A 19,937-nucleotide genomic window follows, 5' to 3' on the forward strand; every position below is an offset into this window, starting at 1 on the left:
AGGTTTAATTTGATACTAGTATTTAATATTGTTTTTCTATATATTGACCAATATTGATACATTAGGTTAACGCAGCGAATCCATACGGAGATAGTTCGTTTCATTCCGATTCTGCGTCTGTGTTGATCGATGCTAAGAGAGATGTTGAAAAAGAAATGGAGACATTAAGAGCTTTGAAAGAACAATACAGTGCTGGTAACACTATCAAGCCAGATGAAGAAATAGATGATACGGAGAACGCACAGGATTCTGTAAGTGAGGATGATTCCGACGATGATTCCGATCGTAAAGGTATGTTGAAATGTATATCATACTATTTGTATACATGTATGTGTGTATTAGGGTGGTCCTTATTTTGGATATTTTCGAATTTTTATACTCCCAGGGGTTTAAACGCTTCCAAATTAATAAAAAAAATTCCCTAAGAATTTGAGCTCTTAATATCAACTCTAAGATAGTCCGCATGACTGCCTAAGTTTCTTATGGAAATAACATGTAAAAAAAACTTCTTTTATTCTTCGAAATTTTATATGTCCTTTACGAATAATCTCAAAATTATGAAAAGTAAATATTTTTGTAGAAAATTTAACGCTTTACAGAAAAGGTCTTATTATTTTTCGGTAAGTCTACTGGTTCAAAAGTTATTCGAGATCAAAGTTCAATTAAAATAAAATTATTAATGTTTTCAAGTATATTTACAAAATAAACAGTTGTATCATAAAATATATTACAATGTAATATAATAATATAATATATTTTATGGTACAACTGTTTATTTTGTAAATATACTTGAAAACATTGATGATTTTATTTTAATTGAACTTTGACCTCGAATAACTTTTGAACCAGAAGACTTACCGAAAAATCATAAGACCTTTTCTGTAGAGCATTAAATTCTCTACAAAAATATCTACTTCTCATAATTTTAGGATCATTTGTAAAGGACATATAAAATTTCAAAAAATAAAAGAAGTTTTTTACATGTTATTTCCGTAAGAAACTTAGGTGGTCATGCGGACTATCTTAGAGTTGATATTAAAAGCTCAAATTTTTATGGAATTTTTTTTATTAATTTGGAAGCGTTTAAACCCCTGGGAGCATAAAAATTTGAAAATATCCAAAATAAGGACCACCCTAGTGTATATGTATGTGTATACATATTTACAGTATCTTTTATAACAGAATATTTACTCCTCATGCAACACAATTTTGATGGAAAGTTTTCCAAAAGATTTCAGTATTTCATGTTTCATGTACAACTAATTCTAAAAACAGTTCTAAAGAGATTTTGCATAAATATCATGTAAAATATTACAACAGAAATGTTAAAAATTTTGTGATATAAAATATTACAACAGAGATGTTCCTAAAATCTATCACGTACAGTAAATTTGAAAGTAGAACAAGCTCCAAGCAGAACAAAAAGTAATGATATCAAAGTGATTATTAAAATCACTTTTCAATCAATCATAATTAATTTTTATGTTATTTTGGTGTTATTGGGATTTATTGTTTTATTTGGATATGGATATGATAATATCAAAGCAGTATATTGATACTCGTGTTACAGGGGAAAGGGGATCAGATGACGAGTGAGTAAGATGACTAATTGTTAATTTTTCTGAGTTAATAACAAATGATGAATTAGTGCTTTAATTCAATAGAGACTTTAGATGATAATAAATAATCTGTGATAGTTTGATTTCAATCCGTTTACTAGAGTGGATAATAAGAAATATGTTTTGGAAGCATCTATATGTAATTTTTTGGTCTTTGTTCATGAGGACTCTTACGAAAAAATACACCCAACTAGATACTGGCGGTTCAAACCCTTAAGTTGAAGTTAATACTCAATTTGAATGTCATTCCGGACTGCTAACGTCTAGTTAGGTGTATTATAAGGAGAATGACTTATAGTAAAGATTTGCATTTTCTCTATAAAATTACATTATTGTATGGTTAAAAATGAATATAATAATGTATTAATATTTTTCTTTTTTTTATATTAAAACATTTGTATTTAATATACAAACACAGTGATTCTGAATAAGATTATGTAATATGTCGAGGAATAAAGAAAAAACTTATAATGTAATTTTAGACATAAGATAATTAAAATATTAATAATTAAAATAATTAGACATAATCCGACATAAGATACTTAAAATAAATATAGTGAGCATATTTCTTTGTGATATAATTTAAATTTATTACGAAAAATAATTCCTCAATCTTATTTTTTGCAACAAATTCTTTATAATGTTTTAGGGAGGTTAAGGTTTTCACATTTAGATGTTGGCTCATCAGTTATTATTAAATTGATTTTTAATTTAATAACGTGATATTACTATTTTTTTATTTAACTTAGAGCTGTGTTTTAAAACTGAAAAGTTATTCATGCAATTTCATGAACTTGAAAAGGTATATAAAATCACACAATAAATATCAGCACTAAAATCTAGCTGTGACTGTTAAGGCTTTTTATTTATATTATGTTTTTACATACCGTTGATGTTCTCTATTTAACAAGGGGTAACCACTGACTAAAAGTCCCACAGATTACATGATTTTATAAGTATATCTGATTACACAATAATTTTTTGTGATTGCATATATATAATTATCAGATTTCTTATAATTAAAAATGATTTTATTTGATTAGAAACATTATTATTGATTGCTAATTTCTTTTAAATAAAAGTTAATTGAGGGGTACTCAGAAAATAAGTATATATCTATGGTTGATAAAAGATTTTTCTAAAAAAAAGGATCATAAAAATTCTTGATGACATTTTCTTTAGAGATAATGTAAAATTAATTATAAAAGTCAAAAACTTGCACTGATTTCATAAAATTTCATAATGATTATACATGATTTCATCGTAAATTTCATGACGATTACACATGATTACACAGAAATCCAAAATGATTTCTGCTGATTTACATATAATTTCTTGTGATTTCATATGATTTTATTATGATTTCTGGTGATTTCATCTGATTTCATGATTACATCTGATTGCAAAATGATTATATGAAGATTTTATAATGATACCGGAGACACTGTCCCATGATTACTCTCTTACTATTTAATATAATTTAACATATAATTTATTTAACTTCTAATATTTATTGGTGATAAGAAACAATCCTTACAGAAAAAAACTACAAGAATGCGAAAAAATTATTGGTATACTATATAAGAACTGTAGTTATTCAACAGTATTCCAGTAATTTTTTCGTATTCTTGTATTTTTTTTGCCCGTAAGGGCAGACTTTAGTAAATCTGAAAAAAAAAAAAAAAAAAATCTTTTTATATTATTACAGAAATTGGGAAAAATTGACAAACTTTAAAGTCGTCATCTTACTCCTACCCCCTCCTCTCCTTTAATTGAACTATGGAACATTAATGAAATAGCAAAAATCATACTACAATAGCATGTTAAATAACAACCATTTAGTATAATGCTTTAATTTTACTTTTTTTTAAATTTAGAAATATTTATTTTAATAGAACAGAAATTGAATATGACCTATGTGAATCAGCACAGGTTGTTTGTGTGCCAAATTAACAAACTATTTAATAATTAAGTATATTGGAGAAGGGTGTACATTAAACGCTATTAGTCGATCGTTTTTTGAAAAACAGAATACGCATATGTTTCGACTCACGATTTTGAGTCCTCAGTGCGTTGATAGGTATACAAGAATTTTATAGTAATGGAATGGATTACTATGAAATGTGACGCTAGCTTTTTTAGCCATAACGCTACTGATTCAAAACTAGTACTTAATGTACAACTGCGCCTATGCCAAATTTTATTTGTCAATTTTGTCAAAAACTAAGACTTATTCATATCAATACTTTTAGTACATAAACTTGATTTTCTTTTTCAAATGAACTATGACTTATTTTATTTGGCATTTCACAATTCTTGCCATTTTTTTGTCAGCCAGGATTCAAATCTAAATTCTCTTACATTCTATGCGAGTATCTTATAATAAAATAAATTTATTTCAAAATTTCATTAAAAAATTTTCTAATCTTGAACTTTTGAATAAAATTCTTGTAAAATTTTGAAATTCTTAGGGAACTTTTACAAAATTTGAATAAACACCTTGCTATAATTATGTTACATTTGGAAAGAAGAACGATTCAATGATTACAAGCTCACGTTCATTATGTCATTTTACAGAAGAGGACGAAGAAGAAGCGGCTATGGGTCGAGAATTGGAAGCGTTAACGTCTGACATCGACGTTAAACAGCGCTTGATACAAGAACTTGAGCTATCTCAAAGACGTTTACAAACAATGAAGCAGCATTACGAGGATAAATTGTCTCAATTGCAAGCACGTATCAGAGACACTCAAGAAGAAAGGGATAAGGTGTTGCTGTCATTGCAGCAACAACCTGTACCGCCTACTGAAAAAGTGAAAAAATTACGCGATGAGTACGAGAAGAAACTCGCTAATATGCAAAAAGAGATGCGACTTCTACAGTCTGCTAAAAAGGAACACGCAAGATTATTAAAGAACCAATCTCAGAATGAAAATAGATTGAGAGGTCTGAGAAATGAACTTTCGGAAATGAAGAGAGCGAAGGTAAAACTTCTAAATAAAATGCGAGAAGAAGCTCAGCGGCATAAAGAAAACGAATTGAGACGCAATAGAGAGATAGCACAATTACGTAAGGAGAGTCGTAGGCATGCAAACGTGATCAGAACACTGGAAGCTGACAAAAGAATGAAGGAAGTTGTTCTTCGACGTAAACAAGAGGAAGTAACGGCGTTACGAAAGAGGGATAAAGGATTGAGTCAAAAAGTTGCCGGTCGTGCACCAGTCAAACCGCTCAATCTTAAAGCGTTGAAGCAAAGATGGCAAACATTCGAGAGAACGATCGCTAAACAAGCATTAGCGAAACAAGCCGCCGCAGAAACAGAAAGAGAAATGGAAAGACTACTTCAGGAAAGGGAAGAATTAGGAAGAGATTTGGAAAAGCTTCAGAAACATAGAAATCAAATTACAAACGCGAGAGGTGATATTATTGATATTGATGAAGAAATCGATAATGTGGAAAGTAAAATCAGTTATTTACAGGTAATATATTAACAGTTTAATTTGCATTAGTGATTTAATGACTGTCTACTTATTTGTGTTGTAATTAGTGTTGAATAGTAACTAATTAAAAAGTTAAATCATAAAGTTATTTTCAACTTAACTTAGTTAATTTTATATGTTAATTTTTTGTTTTAATTATTTTTGATTTTAATTATTTTTAAAGCACATTTTAATCATTTTTTATTAAGTTATTAATTTTTTTTCTGATTGCGAGTTAAAAATTATTCTATACAAAAGACAAAAATTATAAAAGAAGAAATACATTTCTACGCTGAAAACAATATTTCTTTGTTATTTCATATAAATTTAATCTATAAATCTCATTTAATGATCAATATTATATACATAATATTTTTACAGTATTACAATTGTTTTAAGTAATTTAACTTTAACAAATTACCATATTTTAATTTAATATACATAATATTTTTTTAAATTAACTTTTAATTAAACTTAATAATTAACATAACTTTTAATTTAGTTAGTTTTTTGTTCATGTAACTTTTAACATAACTAATTTAATACAAATTGAATAAGAATGTCTTCTACGGTCGCAGCTAGGTTTTTGTGCTTGTATTGTTTGTGTGATTTTATATACTTTCCTCAAGTTCAATGAATTGCGCGCCGAATTAATTTTTAGTCATAATACAATTCTAAATTGAACAAGATTAAGTAATATCACGTATTATTAAATATTATCCCTTTTTTCCCCTGAAAATGATATTTTTTGCAATAATTTCTTTACAGTTTTTTTCAGGGGAGGAAAAGAGTTAATATTTAATAATACGTGATATTACTTAATCTTGTTCAATTTGGAATTGTGTTATGACTGAAAATTAATTCTGCGCGCAGTTCATTAAACTTGAGGAAAGTATATAAAATCACACAAACAATACAAGCACGAAGATCTAGCTGCGACCGTAGAAAACATTTTTGTTCAATTTGATACAGCAGGTCAAAATATCTCTCTCTATAATTAATTTAATTTTGTAAGAGAATTTAATTTAATTAAAAAATATATTAACTTATCCAATTATGAATATAACTATAAAATTTTACAGGATAGTATCGCGGAATGTCAACGAGACATGGTTGAGATGGGCGATGGTGAAGCGGAAGGTGAACCCGGTGTTGAAACGCTTATCTCTACAATTCGAACGGTAGACGAGGCACAGTACTTACTTCAACGGATGCTCGCGTTTACTGTAGAACAAAGCTTCATAGCCGCGCAAAAACAGCTCGAAGTACGAGATATGGAATCACGACTTAATCAAGTTGCACAAGAAAGCGATGTACAACATCAATTATTGGAGCACGTTCTACGCGATAGAGATCTCCTATCTCTCACAAACAATCAGAATAACCTATTAGCTTATAGCCCAGCCAGCTCAAGAAGCTCTTCTCCTGACAAGTAAGTAGAGCGACATTATTCTTCCATAAATTAAGATCTCCAATCTTTTTACATAATATAAAAACTTGATAAAATTTGGAAAATAAGAAAATATGATTAATGTAAAGGCATTTCGGAATTTTTTCTTTGCTGATCCTATAGTTTTTTCTAAATAATTTTTTAAAATAGTATTGAATCTTATGGAAAGAAAAATTGTAATTTAAATAAAATATAAAAATTTTGAAAAATAGATTTATAAAAAAAAATAGAGTTCTACACTAGAACTAGCATGATTTTTTATTTCCTACGACTATCAAAGCAGTCATTTTAATCGTTAATGTAAAGAATATGTTTATGCGCTAAAAAAATTATTAATAATTATAATTAGAAAAAATTGATTTCAAGATTACGCTATACGCATTTTAAGAATAATGTATTTCTATAATGTTTATACAGTATAACAATAATATGAAAACGATTAATTTATTACTTTTTTATATATTATAAAATATATTTTAACGTGAAAATAAAACTTTTCACAGATGACTTTATCTTGTTAGTAGTTTGTGTAATGGATTTTTCGGGACAAATAATGTATATTTTTATTTGATATTTTCTGTGCATTTCATTATTTAGAGATTCTACTAGCGCATAATCTCCGTAGTCATTATCAATGTCTATTTCTTTATCTTCAGAATCATTTCCGAACTGCAAGATTGTGTAGTTCGGGTACAATTTTATTTGGTGTACTGTTATGACTGTAACGAACCGACTTATCGCTCTTTTTTGGACCGTCCGTGCTGTCCGGCCGACCATTTGCTGGACAGTAAAGAAAAGGCGCATAGCGCCCATAATAAAATTCAAACACGCGTAGCGCGCGAACACGCATCCGCGCGTCGAGCACTCCGCGCGCACGCGCCGTATAAGCGACTGAAGTGGCGGTCATTGCCGAACTCGAGTGGCGGGGATCCCCTCTTTGTCGATGTACTGACCGCTCCCCGAACATCCCCTCCTCCCGATATACAAGTATATAAGCGCCGCCGTTTCTACGAAAATCGCTTCTTTCCGTCCGAATCTCCATCCTCCATCTGCTTCCCAAGCTAGCTCAGGGGGTCAATCATGTAATTTCACGTGGAACTTTTCACGTTTCACTTTTCATTTTTTCATTTTTCACTCATAGAGAGTTCACGTGAATCTTTTCACGCACAGCGATTATGTATGGATAATGCGCGGAAGTTTAGGTTGCGTTCCGAAATTCACCTTTAGAGGCTCGAATCTGTCATCGCAACTATCAAGCGGTCGTGAAAAAGGTTTTTACCTGCTTTTATAGTATAACTTTTACTGTAAAAATTTAATTATATAAAAAAAGAAATTGTAAAAAAATATATTCATAAATAAATAGCAATATTTCTTAGTTATAATGCATAAACTTATTTTACAAATATAATATATATTACATTTATTTTTGATGATCCACATATTGTAACAACTATTTTATTATGTAGTAATCTAATTCTAAAAATTACATTGTAATTTAATATAATGTTTTTCAAAAATAACTTTAATTTAGTTTTATATTTATGCAAATTTTAAAGTAAATTAATTTTATTAGTCATTAAATTTAACTTTGTTTAATTAAAAAATATTGAATAATTTAGAATACGGACTTTGATCAAAACTGAATTCTCCGCTCACACATGTATTTTCCAAATTTATAAGTTATAAACACTTACATGATTGATATTAATATTCTATTTCACAAGACGCACCTTTCTTATATCATTGTGTATCAAAACGCGTTAAAGTATATTTTTATCTAAATTTGCATTTGATGAAGCCTTATTCTATATAATTATCAAAATATCAATTTGTCAAATATAAATATCAAACCTAATTATATCACAAAAGCATTATTTTTATTTATGTATTTACATTACTTTATCCTATCAACGTAACGCAATACCAAAAAGATTAACCTCTTCAATAATATCTCTTCAAACTGTTACCACACTGTTACCACACTTTCATTCTTATTTCAAAATACATACAATTTATTAATTCCCTAAATTTTCACCTTTCGCCATCACGGCTGATGGCGAAAAAGTTCACGTGAAAAAGTTCATATTTCCGCTCATGAGTGAGTTACATGATTCCGTGGAATCGTACATAATCGTGCAGTTCACGTGAAACTTTTCACTTTTCACGTTTCCGCCCTAGGGGAAATGTTACATGATAGACCCCTAGAAGTTAAGAAAACTTAGCTTTCGCCGAGAGATTTTGGCAGTTAGCACTTCGACTCCTAGACCGCCGATTTACGGGTTCAAGTTAAGCTTAGGCTCAACCGAGAGGTCTCAGTAATCGGAGAAAACCGACATCCTTTCTCCTCTCCGTTGGCACCGACTCACGACCAGGGGTGTGGAGTTCCGCGTCTCTACCAAGTAACCTTGGCGTGAATCATTGCCACCGCCGCAACAACATCGTGGTATTAACCGCCACGCGCCGCGATCGCGTCGAACCAGTACAGCAGTTTGCGAGTCTAGCGTGTTTGGACGTGTTTGTCCGTTACCGAAATAATTTTTTTAACCGTCGATTGCATCACAATCGGCCAGCCGGGATAACTGTTGTTGTTCTTCGTGCTTTGATTTCCTAACTGATTCTCTGATACTGACTTTGTTTTTTAATACTGACTTTTATCTAAACACAACTCGAAAGTTCTTGACTTTGCTTTTAATATTTTTTACTTGAGGGATGGCCGTAACGTTTCTTGTGCAAGATTCAAAAGCGGGTGCCAATATTGCCTAAGAAGAAGAAAAAGAAGAAACAGTACAGCTGTACCGCGCGTGTCTACACTGTCACCGGGCCCGCGCGCCCGTCGGCTTGGCCGTAGCCTTCGGCAAGGCCACGCGAATAATAGACCGCGCAAACATGTAAACAGGGATTCCGTGTTTGGAGAAATTCGTCTCAGAATCACTTGCTTGTAAATAGCTGCGATCTCTTCATTTTGCGTCTCCGATCCCGTCCGAGCGTTTCGCGTTTATTTTCCGTTATCCATCCGTCCGCGCGTTAATTACGAATTATCTGTCCCGTCCATCCACGCGTAATTATAGCTTATCTGTTACGTCCGTCCGAGCGTCATCTCCGTTTCGTCCGTCCGCGCGCCATGCTTTGTAAATATTCTTTCGTGTTATTCTTTTTTCAAATAAACTGTTATTCTACTCCACAACTACTCACGCGTCTAGTTCTCTCGGCGACTTACCCGCGCCCTCGTCCTCCGATCAACTACCGTCCGAACGCGGAAGTCAGGTTGTTACATGACGTGTCATCGTTGTCTTACGCAATGTATGAATGTAAATGCAAGAACACGCGATTAAAAATTAATTATAAAAATTTACACGTTATTGATACACGAGGCATGATTGAACCTTGTGCTCTGAACAATCCGCGGAATTGGCAAAACATGTCGTTTGTTTTTTATCTGAACAACGTACTATACATATAGTTGCGTCAATAATCCGCAGCGAGTTTTTGCATTGAAAGCTCTAACGTTCTACATTCATTAAGCGTTCTGGAACCCGATGCTGGTTCCAACCTGAATAGTTCTTTGCGTGCAACAAAATTGAGATAACTGTATTATGCCAACCGGTCGCCTTTATATGAAAGTTAAACTCAAATTATTATTTTGATTTTTTTAAATTGTCTATGAAGGAAGGAGAACATTTATTTTTTACGTATACAATACACGTTTTACTATTATATAATGTTTTTAAATTTGAAAAACTATATGTAAACCGTAAAAAAATATCTTTTTTAAGTATCTATCATGAATAATTGTGCAATTATTGATGTTATATATTAATTTAATGCATAAGTAGAACATAAATTTCTTAATCATACATTAATGATAGAATTAACGGCATGGCATCATACAATGATTAGATATTTAGGAAAACTCAAACAAAATTGCGCTATAATAATACAAGAACCGCACAGATGACAGGCGAAAAACTTCAAAATGACTGCTGCGGTAGTCCTATAAAGAATATTTTGGAATTAAAAAAATAGTTTCACCTTATTATTTTCATGTAAGAGTACAGGGTGCGTCACCGAAATCCGGGCAAATCGAACAATTTCTTTAAACAAAATGTTATTAAATTATGTTATAATAAATTAAATATTAAAAAATATTATTTTATATGCCACTTGGGGGATCTTTATAGAGCATAATTATTCAATATATTTTCCTTAGCTTGAATGATGGTCTCTATTCTCAGTCTGAAATATCCGCACGCACGCTGTAATGTAGCACTGTCCATGCCGACGAATACTGCCTCAATAGCGGTCCTTAATGTTACGATGTTACAATGTTACATTGGGATGCCGGGACTTGTTGGTCACCCTTTTAACTACGCTCCATACGTAATAGTGCGGAGGAATTCGAATCTGGACTGTTAGAAGGCCAGAATTCCTTGGACCAAAACATATCAACGTTGTCTGAGATCCAATTTCCAGTATGCTCACCAAATGGCTCGTGTGGGCATACTGGAAACTTCGTTGGACTGTTCTAAAGCCTATATCTTGCTACATCATAAAAGGTTGATCTCGGGTATCTAAAAAACTGAATTATTTCCGTTACTGAACACCCAACGCGAAGGCTTTCGATGATCGCAGCTTTTCGATTATACTCTGCACTTGTTTTCAACATTGCGGCCGTTTTGAGAATATGACTATTTACTAGAAACATCAGGTTTTCTCGGACGCCAACAATGACCTTTGGCGGAGGTACAATATAGCGGAACATTTTAATTGAAATTTCGAATTCTGGTGACGGATCTTGTATTGTCATGAATTATACAATTTTCTTTAAATATGATGCGATACTGATGAAAATGTAACAACATTGCTTGTTAGTACATTTAATTCATTATAAACAACTTTTTTCATTTTTTTCCACATAAATATTTATCAATATTATAAAAAAATATTTTGGAATAACAAATCATTTTTATTGCTTAAAGTTAATTCAAAAGTTAAAAGATATACGATATGAATGAAAAGTCATATAATTTCTTACTTTTTTAAATTGGAGAATCTCATTAACATTTTTGTACGAACAAATTATACTCTATTGAAAGAAAACTCCAACGCCAAACGAAAATTCGTCCATTTTGCGCAAGCTCCACTATCAAAACAATAAAAAGGGAAGCTTTTTTCTCCACTGCTTACTTAGAGACTTGTAATGCCATTTTAAACGGATGGCATATCAAAATATATCATTGCGATTTTTATTTCATAAAATAATTCCATTGAACGGTTTAATTCAATATTTTTAAGAAAAGTGTGTAATTTAAATATATTACAATTTCGATTTATCTCACTTTGAAATGAGATTATTTTACCTGCTTAATTTTCTAACAAGGGGAGGACCAGATGAGTCACCCTGGGATTTCGACCCTAATTTTTTTAATTATTCTGGAGACGAAAAAAAAGTTTACGTTTCCCGGCGTTTGATCGAATAGGCCTTAGTTTCGAAATAATAAATTTGCGAAAATTGGCTATACTGGTGCGCGCCATATGAATCTTTCCGGTAAGTGTTCTCCCAACCAGTGCAGTTGGCTCCGTGCGTTAGCGAAAATATTAAAGGAAAGTTAAAAAGCAATATTAGCGGCAACCTAATAAACAATACAATAGCTGACTTAAAGAATAACTTGCTTTTTCGAGATTATAAAAGATTGTAGAAAGTAATTCCATAAGAATAAACACAATAGCATCGTCACTAGAAAAGTTATTTAATCACTATGATCAATACGAATAAAGAACAAATAAACGCGAATAAGAAAATTTTAAAGAAATTAAAAATAATATCAATAAATGTAAATTCAATAATAAAAAGTCAGAGGAGGGGGTCCCTACTAAATATCATAAATCAACAAAATCCTGACATAATACTCCTCAATGAAACTAAATTGAATAAAAAACGTGTAATAACATTCGAAAACTACAATATAATACGAATCGACAGAAACAAAACCCACATAGGAGGAGGCACAGCCATAGTAATAAAAAAAATATAAAATATGAAGAAATAAAAAACGTGATAACAAAGATAAAATTCTTGAACATACCGTGATAAAAATTAACACGAAAACTAACAAAAAAACTATACATAATTGCAGCATACGCGAAATGCGGAGGCCAAAAAGAATTTATACCAAACATCAATCGAATATTCTCATCTCTCAATCTAGATAAATTAGACAATTACTATATAATAGCAGGGGACCTAAATACGAAACATACAGATTGGAAAAACATAAATAACAACCCCAGAGGGATATTATCAAATATATAAGTTATTTGTAATGGATAACATATAAAGGCAACGTATCTAAATTTTCAAATTGTTTAAATTTAAAACAGTAAAAGAAGCGGATACAAAATGGTAAATGAACAAGAGGTTTTAATCTCTTCGTCGGTTATGTTATCCATTACAAATAACTTATATATTATTATTATTACTTATTTATTATTTCAAATATTATTACTTGAAATAAAATTCGCTTTAAATTAAATTTAAATTAATGTTTAGAATGTGATGTTTTAAATTAAATTTTCTATTTCAAAAATTGGTGTACTATATTAGTATCATCAAAATAAATAAACATAAATAAAAACATTTATTAAAAAAAAAAAATTATTGCTTACCTTCGGGAGCGAATTCGGATCTCACGATTACGAGGTAAGCACCTAAACGCACGGAGTCAACTGTACTGGTTGGGAGAACACTTACCGAGAAGGCTCATATGGCGAGCAGCGGTATAACCAATTTTCACAAATTTATTATTTCAAAACTAAGGCTTATTTGATCAAACGCCAGAAAACGTAAATTTTTTTTGTCTCCAAAATAATTAAAAAAATTAGGGTCGAAATCCCAGGGTGACTCACCTCGCCTTCCCCTTGTAAGTCTCTAAGCTCGAATGTATTGTCGTATTTATATACTAAGTAGCACGCTCTCTTCACTATGCTGGCGATATACCAGCCATGGAATTTTCTTTCAGTGAATAGATTTTGTTAAATATCTTTTTGTTTCTATGTACGCACTATATACTTATATTTATTCTTTATGTTAATATTATATATATTTATACAGGATACCTGGTAATGATCGAATCACTTTCATGGACTGATTGAACAGATCAAACAGCAGAAAGTTTTCTACACGTCATTTTACAAACTTCGTAATAATTGACGAAATATTAATTACCAAAGAGATCTTGACATAGTTGGTTTACTGCCAAATGCTATGGCGCGGCGAGATAAGACTGTCCGCTGCTGCAAGGCATGCAGGACTTCGTTTATTACAAGCAGCAATGGCTACACATCAGCGGCGCTTAAAAAAAAAAAAAAAAAAACTTTGCGCACCTAGCAACGATCGCACGCTTGCATTTGTCGATAGGCCGGGCTAAGTTGGTGATTTTCAATAATTAACATCTTGTTAATATTATTATGAAGTTTGTAAAATAGTAAAGGATCTTTATATTCAGTTTGACCTGTTCCATCAGTCCATAAGAAGTGATCTGATCATTATTAAATAACCCTGTATATGCTAATATTATGTGTATTTAATTTCTATTTATGTCGCCTGATAGTGAAAGTTATGGCCAAATTATATTTGGCGAAGAAAAACAGCGTAATAGCAAAGTTAGAAGAAGGACAACGCAACCACAAGAACTTCTCTATGGTATACACGCCTCAGAAAATGTGAAAACAGACGATCAGAATCAAAATCATAATCATCCTCTTACTAGAGTTCCCAGTGCACCAGGTAGCCTAAAGTAAGTATATAGCTTTTGAACTTCAATGTTCCCATTAGCCGAAGGTACATTATTGCTACAAACCTGGAAAACTGAGAAAAATCATGACAATTTTAATTAGTCAGAAAAAACTTCGAAAATCAGGGAAAGATAAAAAAATTGAGAATTTTGAATTTTGTTTATAATTTCCTTAAATAATCTTATTCTAAAAAGTACTTATAATTTTTGAAATATCATTACATCTAACATTTCAAATGCGTTAAAAACTCACGAACAACTTATTTTTTATATCTTAAGCTATAGCAAATTGACAATAATTTTATTTGTGAATACAATTATGTAATATATATTTGTTTTAATTTCTGTGTATATTAGGGGACTGGTGTTGACGAGAAATCAATACGGTGGTACTGTAACTGGTGGATCGCCAACTTTAAGTCGTCGTGACAGCACATCGCCCAGAGCTTTGCGACGACCAATTCATCCAGGTGGAGGCTCTATGTGAGTGATTAGATTGGACAACATTCTTCTTTTTCTTATATTCTTTATATATATTTTTTTCTTGATTTTTTATTCCGTGCACTAAAGAGTACTTATTTTCCTTGGGGTAAATTTTAATTTTATCGATTTTGTTGAGAATCAAGTGCAAATATTTCGTGCCTAAGAATATAATTAATAATTAATAAGAATATAATAAGTAACCCTTAAACACACTAGGGGGTCTAGGAGACCTTCTATGATATTTATGATAATGCTTGCTATGTGAAGGCGGAATGAGATAGGAGGTTTGGACCAGCGTGCAGCGGCTAAAAAATAGTTTGAAATCTCTTTTGATTGATATGGTTAACTTTATTGGTCAACTATATAGAATTCGAACGGCACGGCAGCAAAGTTTTGTTGGGGTCTGTGGAACCACCATTGTGTGTAAGTGTAATTTTTTTTATGAGTAATCTTATATTTAAAAAACCGGACAAAACACGTTCAAACAGGTCCGTTTGCGTATACTCTGTTACTTGCATATATTCTATCTAAAGTTAAAAAACTATGTAGTGCTGTGCAAAAGGGGGCTTCTGCGCGGGTTTCAAAATATATCACGAAACATATTAATTTTCAATTATAAACACCTTAAGTTAATCAAAAATACCTAATATTCGCCTTGTTACATAATTTTTTTTAAGTATTATCCTTTAGCTTTAAAACGTATTGTAAAATCTTCAAAAATTTTTTGATGTAAAGATATGATTTTAAAAAAAGTGGATTTTTGAACAAAAATACCTCATATTTTCCTTGTTATATAATTATACTTTTTAAAAGAAATGACAATACCATAATTTTTTTCTGAAAATATGATTTTTTAGCTTTAAAATACTGTATTTTAAAGTTTTTAAAAGTTTTATTGTTTCAAAGATATAATTTTTTAAAGAAAAAGTGGATTTTTGAACAATTTTTTGTTTTTGCTTAATGATTTTTCCTTTATAACTTCACAATAAATCATTTTTTGGCAATGTCGAATATGCAGTCACATTTCTGAGATTCTGAACTTTTATTTGAAAAAAAGATTGTTGAAAAATATCAATTGGAATCAAAATTATACCTTCTCAAAGTTGAAAAAATTTCCCAGACCGGAAAATGTGTTAACGTTTTCCTTATCGGTGTGTTTAAGGGTTAATAGAATACGTACATAATATATCAAAATAAACATAAGCGTGAAAAAGGGAATCTTAAAAACAAAATTACCGATATTATCGGACAAAATTCTCTAAATTGTTTTTGCAGAATTGAAAACTTTTTATGTGTGCAAAATGCATACAAAAATAAATTACAAAATTACGGAATCACTTTAAGCTTAAGAATAATAAAATTAAGTCATAAAAATAAATACTAAAACGTTAATTATTAAACATTTTTTGTTCTTAAATTTAAGTTGAATATCCTTCAATTTATTCTTATGTATACTTTACATGTAAAAATTTTTCAACTCTATTAAGTCAATTTGAAGAATTTTGTACCTTATCATATCGATAATTTCATGGAAAAAAGTAACATTTCAATATATAAATTGTTACACAAATACACATAATTGCATTATATTACGAGTGAAATATTTATCAAATTATACTCCATGTGTATAAAATATGAACTTATCAAATAAGATAACATTTCGATAAACGTTTCCAAGATTTATATATTGTAAAATAAAATACAAATTTATACGAAAATACGCATGTACGCGCATACACATACGCTTACGCATGTACGCATAACTATTTATCTATATTGTATATTAAATTGGTTCTTATTTTTTATCTTTTAAATTTTTTTCGCGACACCTCCCAAAATAGTTCCATTCCACAAAAAAAATAATTCCTGCTAAATTTTAATTCGATCGAACAATAACTCGTGCCCCCGGCTCGTTGTGACAGACTTAAAGTAAAGACATACCTCTAAACAAATATATCGTTATTTAAAATCTAAGAATAAAAGAAAACAAATCATTTTATACACTTAAAACACTAAAACATAATAAAGTAAATTAACGAAAAAAGAAGAAAAGCTATGTATCACGTAATGAAAGATGACCTCATGTCGCTCCTTGAACGGTGTTATACCTACTAGATTTCTTCAATTCTTGAGAAGAAATAAAATCAAGATTTTTTAATAACTCTTGCTTTAATACCATACGATAACTATTTGTCGTCTCGGTACACATGCTTTCTCACGAATTCAACTACTTGAGATTTGTTTTTCATTAATTTCTTTTATGTAGTTTCGATACTATATGAAAACTCATGTTGCATCACGACAGAAAAAGCTTCATTACAACAGAAAAGTTTGTGATGTTTGAATGGTTATATAATATATCAGGAAACGATAAATTGAGGAAACTCATTTTTACATACATAATATCTAAATTACTTGAGACGGAAGTTCTAAGACATTCTTGAATCTATGTGTTTTGGGATCTAATTACCTTAAGCAATTAGGTACATTGTTAATAACTAAAATTAAAATTAAATTATTACGTTTTTCAATCTGATAAAATTGATCTATGGACCAAAAGAGTGTTATTATAATAATAAATTTGGAGAACACAATACATTTCAAATGAATTATGAATTTCACATGTTTTTATTAATAAAGCGGTTTTTACATTTAACATTATACAGGGTGTTTCAAAAATACCTAACACCGAATACGCTACGAGATTCCTTACATAAAAATAAGACAAAAATCTTAATACGAAAATATCGAGGCTATAATACTTTTCAAATGAGAAGTATTACAGTAGGCGAATCATGTAGTCTAAAGATTGCGCACTCAGTGACGGTACAATGACAGTGGGTGCTCTTGCACTTTTGTAAACTTGTTATTACATTGAAGTAATTATGATGATATTAAAATGCTTTATTGATTGAATTATATTTAAATATAATTTAATATATGCGTTATACATGACATGATCATATAAAAATATTACACGATATTAAAAAGTAATTATAATAAATTGTCAAAATTTATGAGATGTCAATGGTTCACAAGACAGCCAACTTCAGAGAAGAGATACATAAATGTCATACAATACTTAATAAAAAACGTCTTGATAAGAACGTGAAATTCTTTGACACATAATTACATTTTTATTTATATGAAATAATGTTTTATATTATTACATCATACTGCGATATTTATATTCCCCAATAGGCACATTGTGCGAATATTATTTTGTATTATATAATGGTGTCACGTATTGACGAAAATTTTAAATATTTGCGCTAAGATGATAAGTTATAACGCAGCAGTTTTGTCGAAATAAAGTTTTTAAGTAACATTCATCAAAAATCAAATAAAGGAGTATATAAGTTTTTAAGGATTTTGTCTCATTCGGTGATTGTTCCATTTCAACATTTTCTTGTGTATTTTTCTTTGTAGAAACCGAAAATTATAGTCAGAATAACACCACATTTAATAAAAAATTGCTATATTGAAATAAAATGAATGAATCATTATTCGCATCGTCATGAAATCATCAATTATGCTTCAATAATTTAGAAATTAATTCAAAATTAGATCAAATTGAGTAATAATGCATAATTTTCGGTTTTTACGAAGAAAAATACACAAGATGTAGAAAAGGAACAATCACCGAATGGGACAAAATCTTTGAAAATTTGTATACTCTTTCATTTGATTTTTGATGAATGTTATTTGAAAACTTTATTTGGACAAAACTGTTGCGTTATAACGTATCACTTTAGCGCAATTCAAAATTTTCGTCAATTCGTAATACCATTATACAAAATAATATTCGCACAATGTACCTATTGGGGAATATAAATATTGCAATATGATGTAATGAAACATTATTTCATATAAATAGAAATGTAATTACGTGTCAAAGAATTTCGCGTTCTTATCAACACATTTTTTATTGAGTATTTTATGACATATATCTTTTCTCTGAAGTTGGCTGTTTTGTGAATCATTAACATCTCGTGAATTTTGACAACTTATCATAATTAATTTTAATATCCTGTAATATTTATTATCGTGACATGTATAATGCATATACTAATTTATATTTAAGTATGATTCAATCAATAAAGCATCTCAATATCATCGTAATTACTTCAATGTAATAACAAGTTTACGAAAGTGTAAGATCAACTGTGCGCATTATTGCGTATGATCGACGAAAATAGACATCACACAGCAAAAAGTAAACACGAAATGTTTCAAATACATTTAACTGGACACGATACATTCAAAGTTTTTTTAAAAAAACCTTATTACCTTATTTAAATTTTGAAGAAATGCTGACTATCAAAAATTACTTCGACTGTCGCAAAACACATTTTTCACTACTACGACTTCAGTATAACGCCATTGTCAACAAAACTTTGTTAGCAACATCGTTACATTAGGACGTGTTTACAGTGTTTAAAGTAAATTTTTAATATGTACCCATAAAAAGATATTTCTAATTATCGAATTACCTCGTCTAACGAATTGCCGGTCTCCCCTATTTATTTTTGTATGATTGTAAGATACACAAATCAACCTTTTTATACATACAGTGTGTTTGAGTCAAATGTATATTTTATTTATTTTTTATAACTCCATTATTTTTTTTTTAAATAACGGAGTTATAAAATAATTTTTTAATTAAAATATATTTTGTTTAAATAAAAGAAGAGGTAAAAAAATTATGTTTAAAAATCATTAAAAATTAAAGTGTAAATTATTAAAGTTATTTTGTATAAGATTTGTGTAATGATTTAAACGAAAGTTTTACGCAGGGCCGCTCTTCCCCCATCTCCGGTAGTATGGTATATGCTTAAAAGCACATTTTAATAAAATTAACTGAAAATATGGATCATGGCGTATTCCAGTTGTACTACGTGTTAATTGACGTAATTTTTTATTATTTTATATTTATGTTACAAATGTTTATTAGTTATCAAATGTTTTATATAAACTTTACATATTATTAAATTTATCTGTATTTTTACTATACATTTTCAATATTGTGTCCAATACTGTTTAAATTTTGCGCTAATTTTGGGGCAAATTTTTGATTGGTTTTTGATGCGTTAAGCCTTACGATGATATTAAGCGT

The 19,937-nt window shown here is 30.0% G+C and overlaps 1 protein-coding gene across 4 annotated transcripts in view; it reads left to right on the top strand.

The window, feature by feature from the left end:
• The window catches only part of LOC105204961 (kinesin-like protein KIF21A), a 65,371-nt gene that overhangs the window by 18,328 nt on the left and 27,106 nt on the right, over positions 1-19,937 (top strand). For all 4 annotated transcript variants that reach the window (XM_039449946.1, XM_026139694.2, XM_026139693.2 and 1 more), the window contains 5 exons: positions 66-291; positions 4,197-5,098; positions 6,181-6,530; positions 14,156-14,341; positions 14,696-14,821. In XM_039449946.1, the coding sequence (XP_039305880.1) occupies positions 66-291; positions 4,197-5,098; positions 6,181-6,530; positions 14,156-14,341; positions 14,696-14,821 (1,790 nt within the window). The remainder of the gene's footprint in view (positions 1-65; positions 292-4,196; positions 5,099-6,180; positions 6,531-14,155; positions 14,342-14,695; positions 14,822-19,937) is intronic.

Source organism: Solenopsis invicta, chromosome 5 (genome assembly GCF_016802725.1).
Source record: "Solenopsis invicta isolate M01_SB chromosome 5, UNIL_Sinv_3.0, whole genome shotgun sequence".
Classification (NCBI taxonomy): Eukaryota; Metazoa; Arthropoda; class Insecta; order Hymenoptera; family Formicidae; genus Solenopsis; species Solenopsis invicta.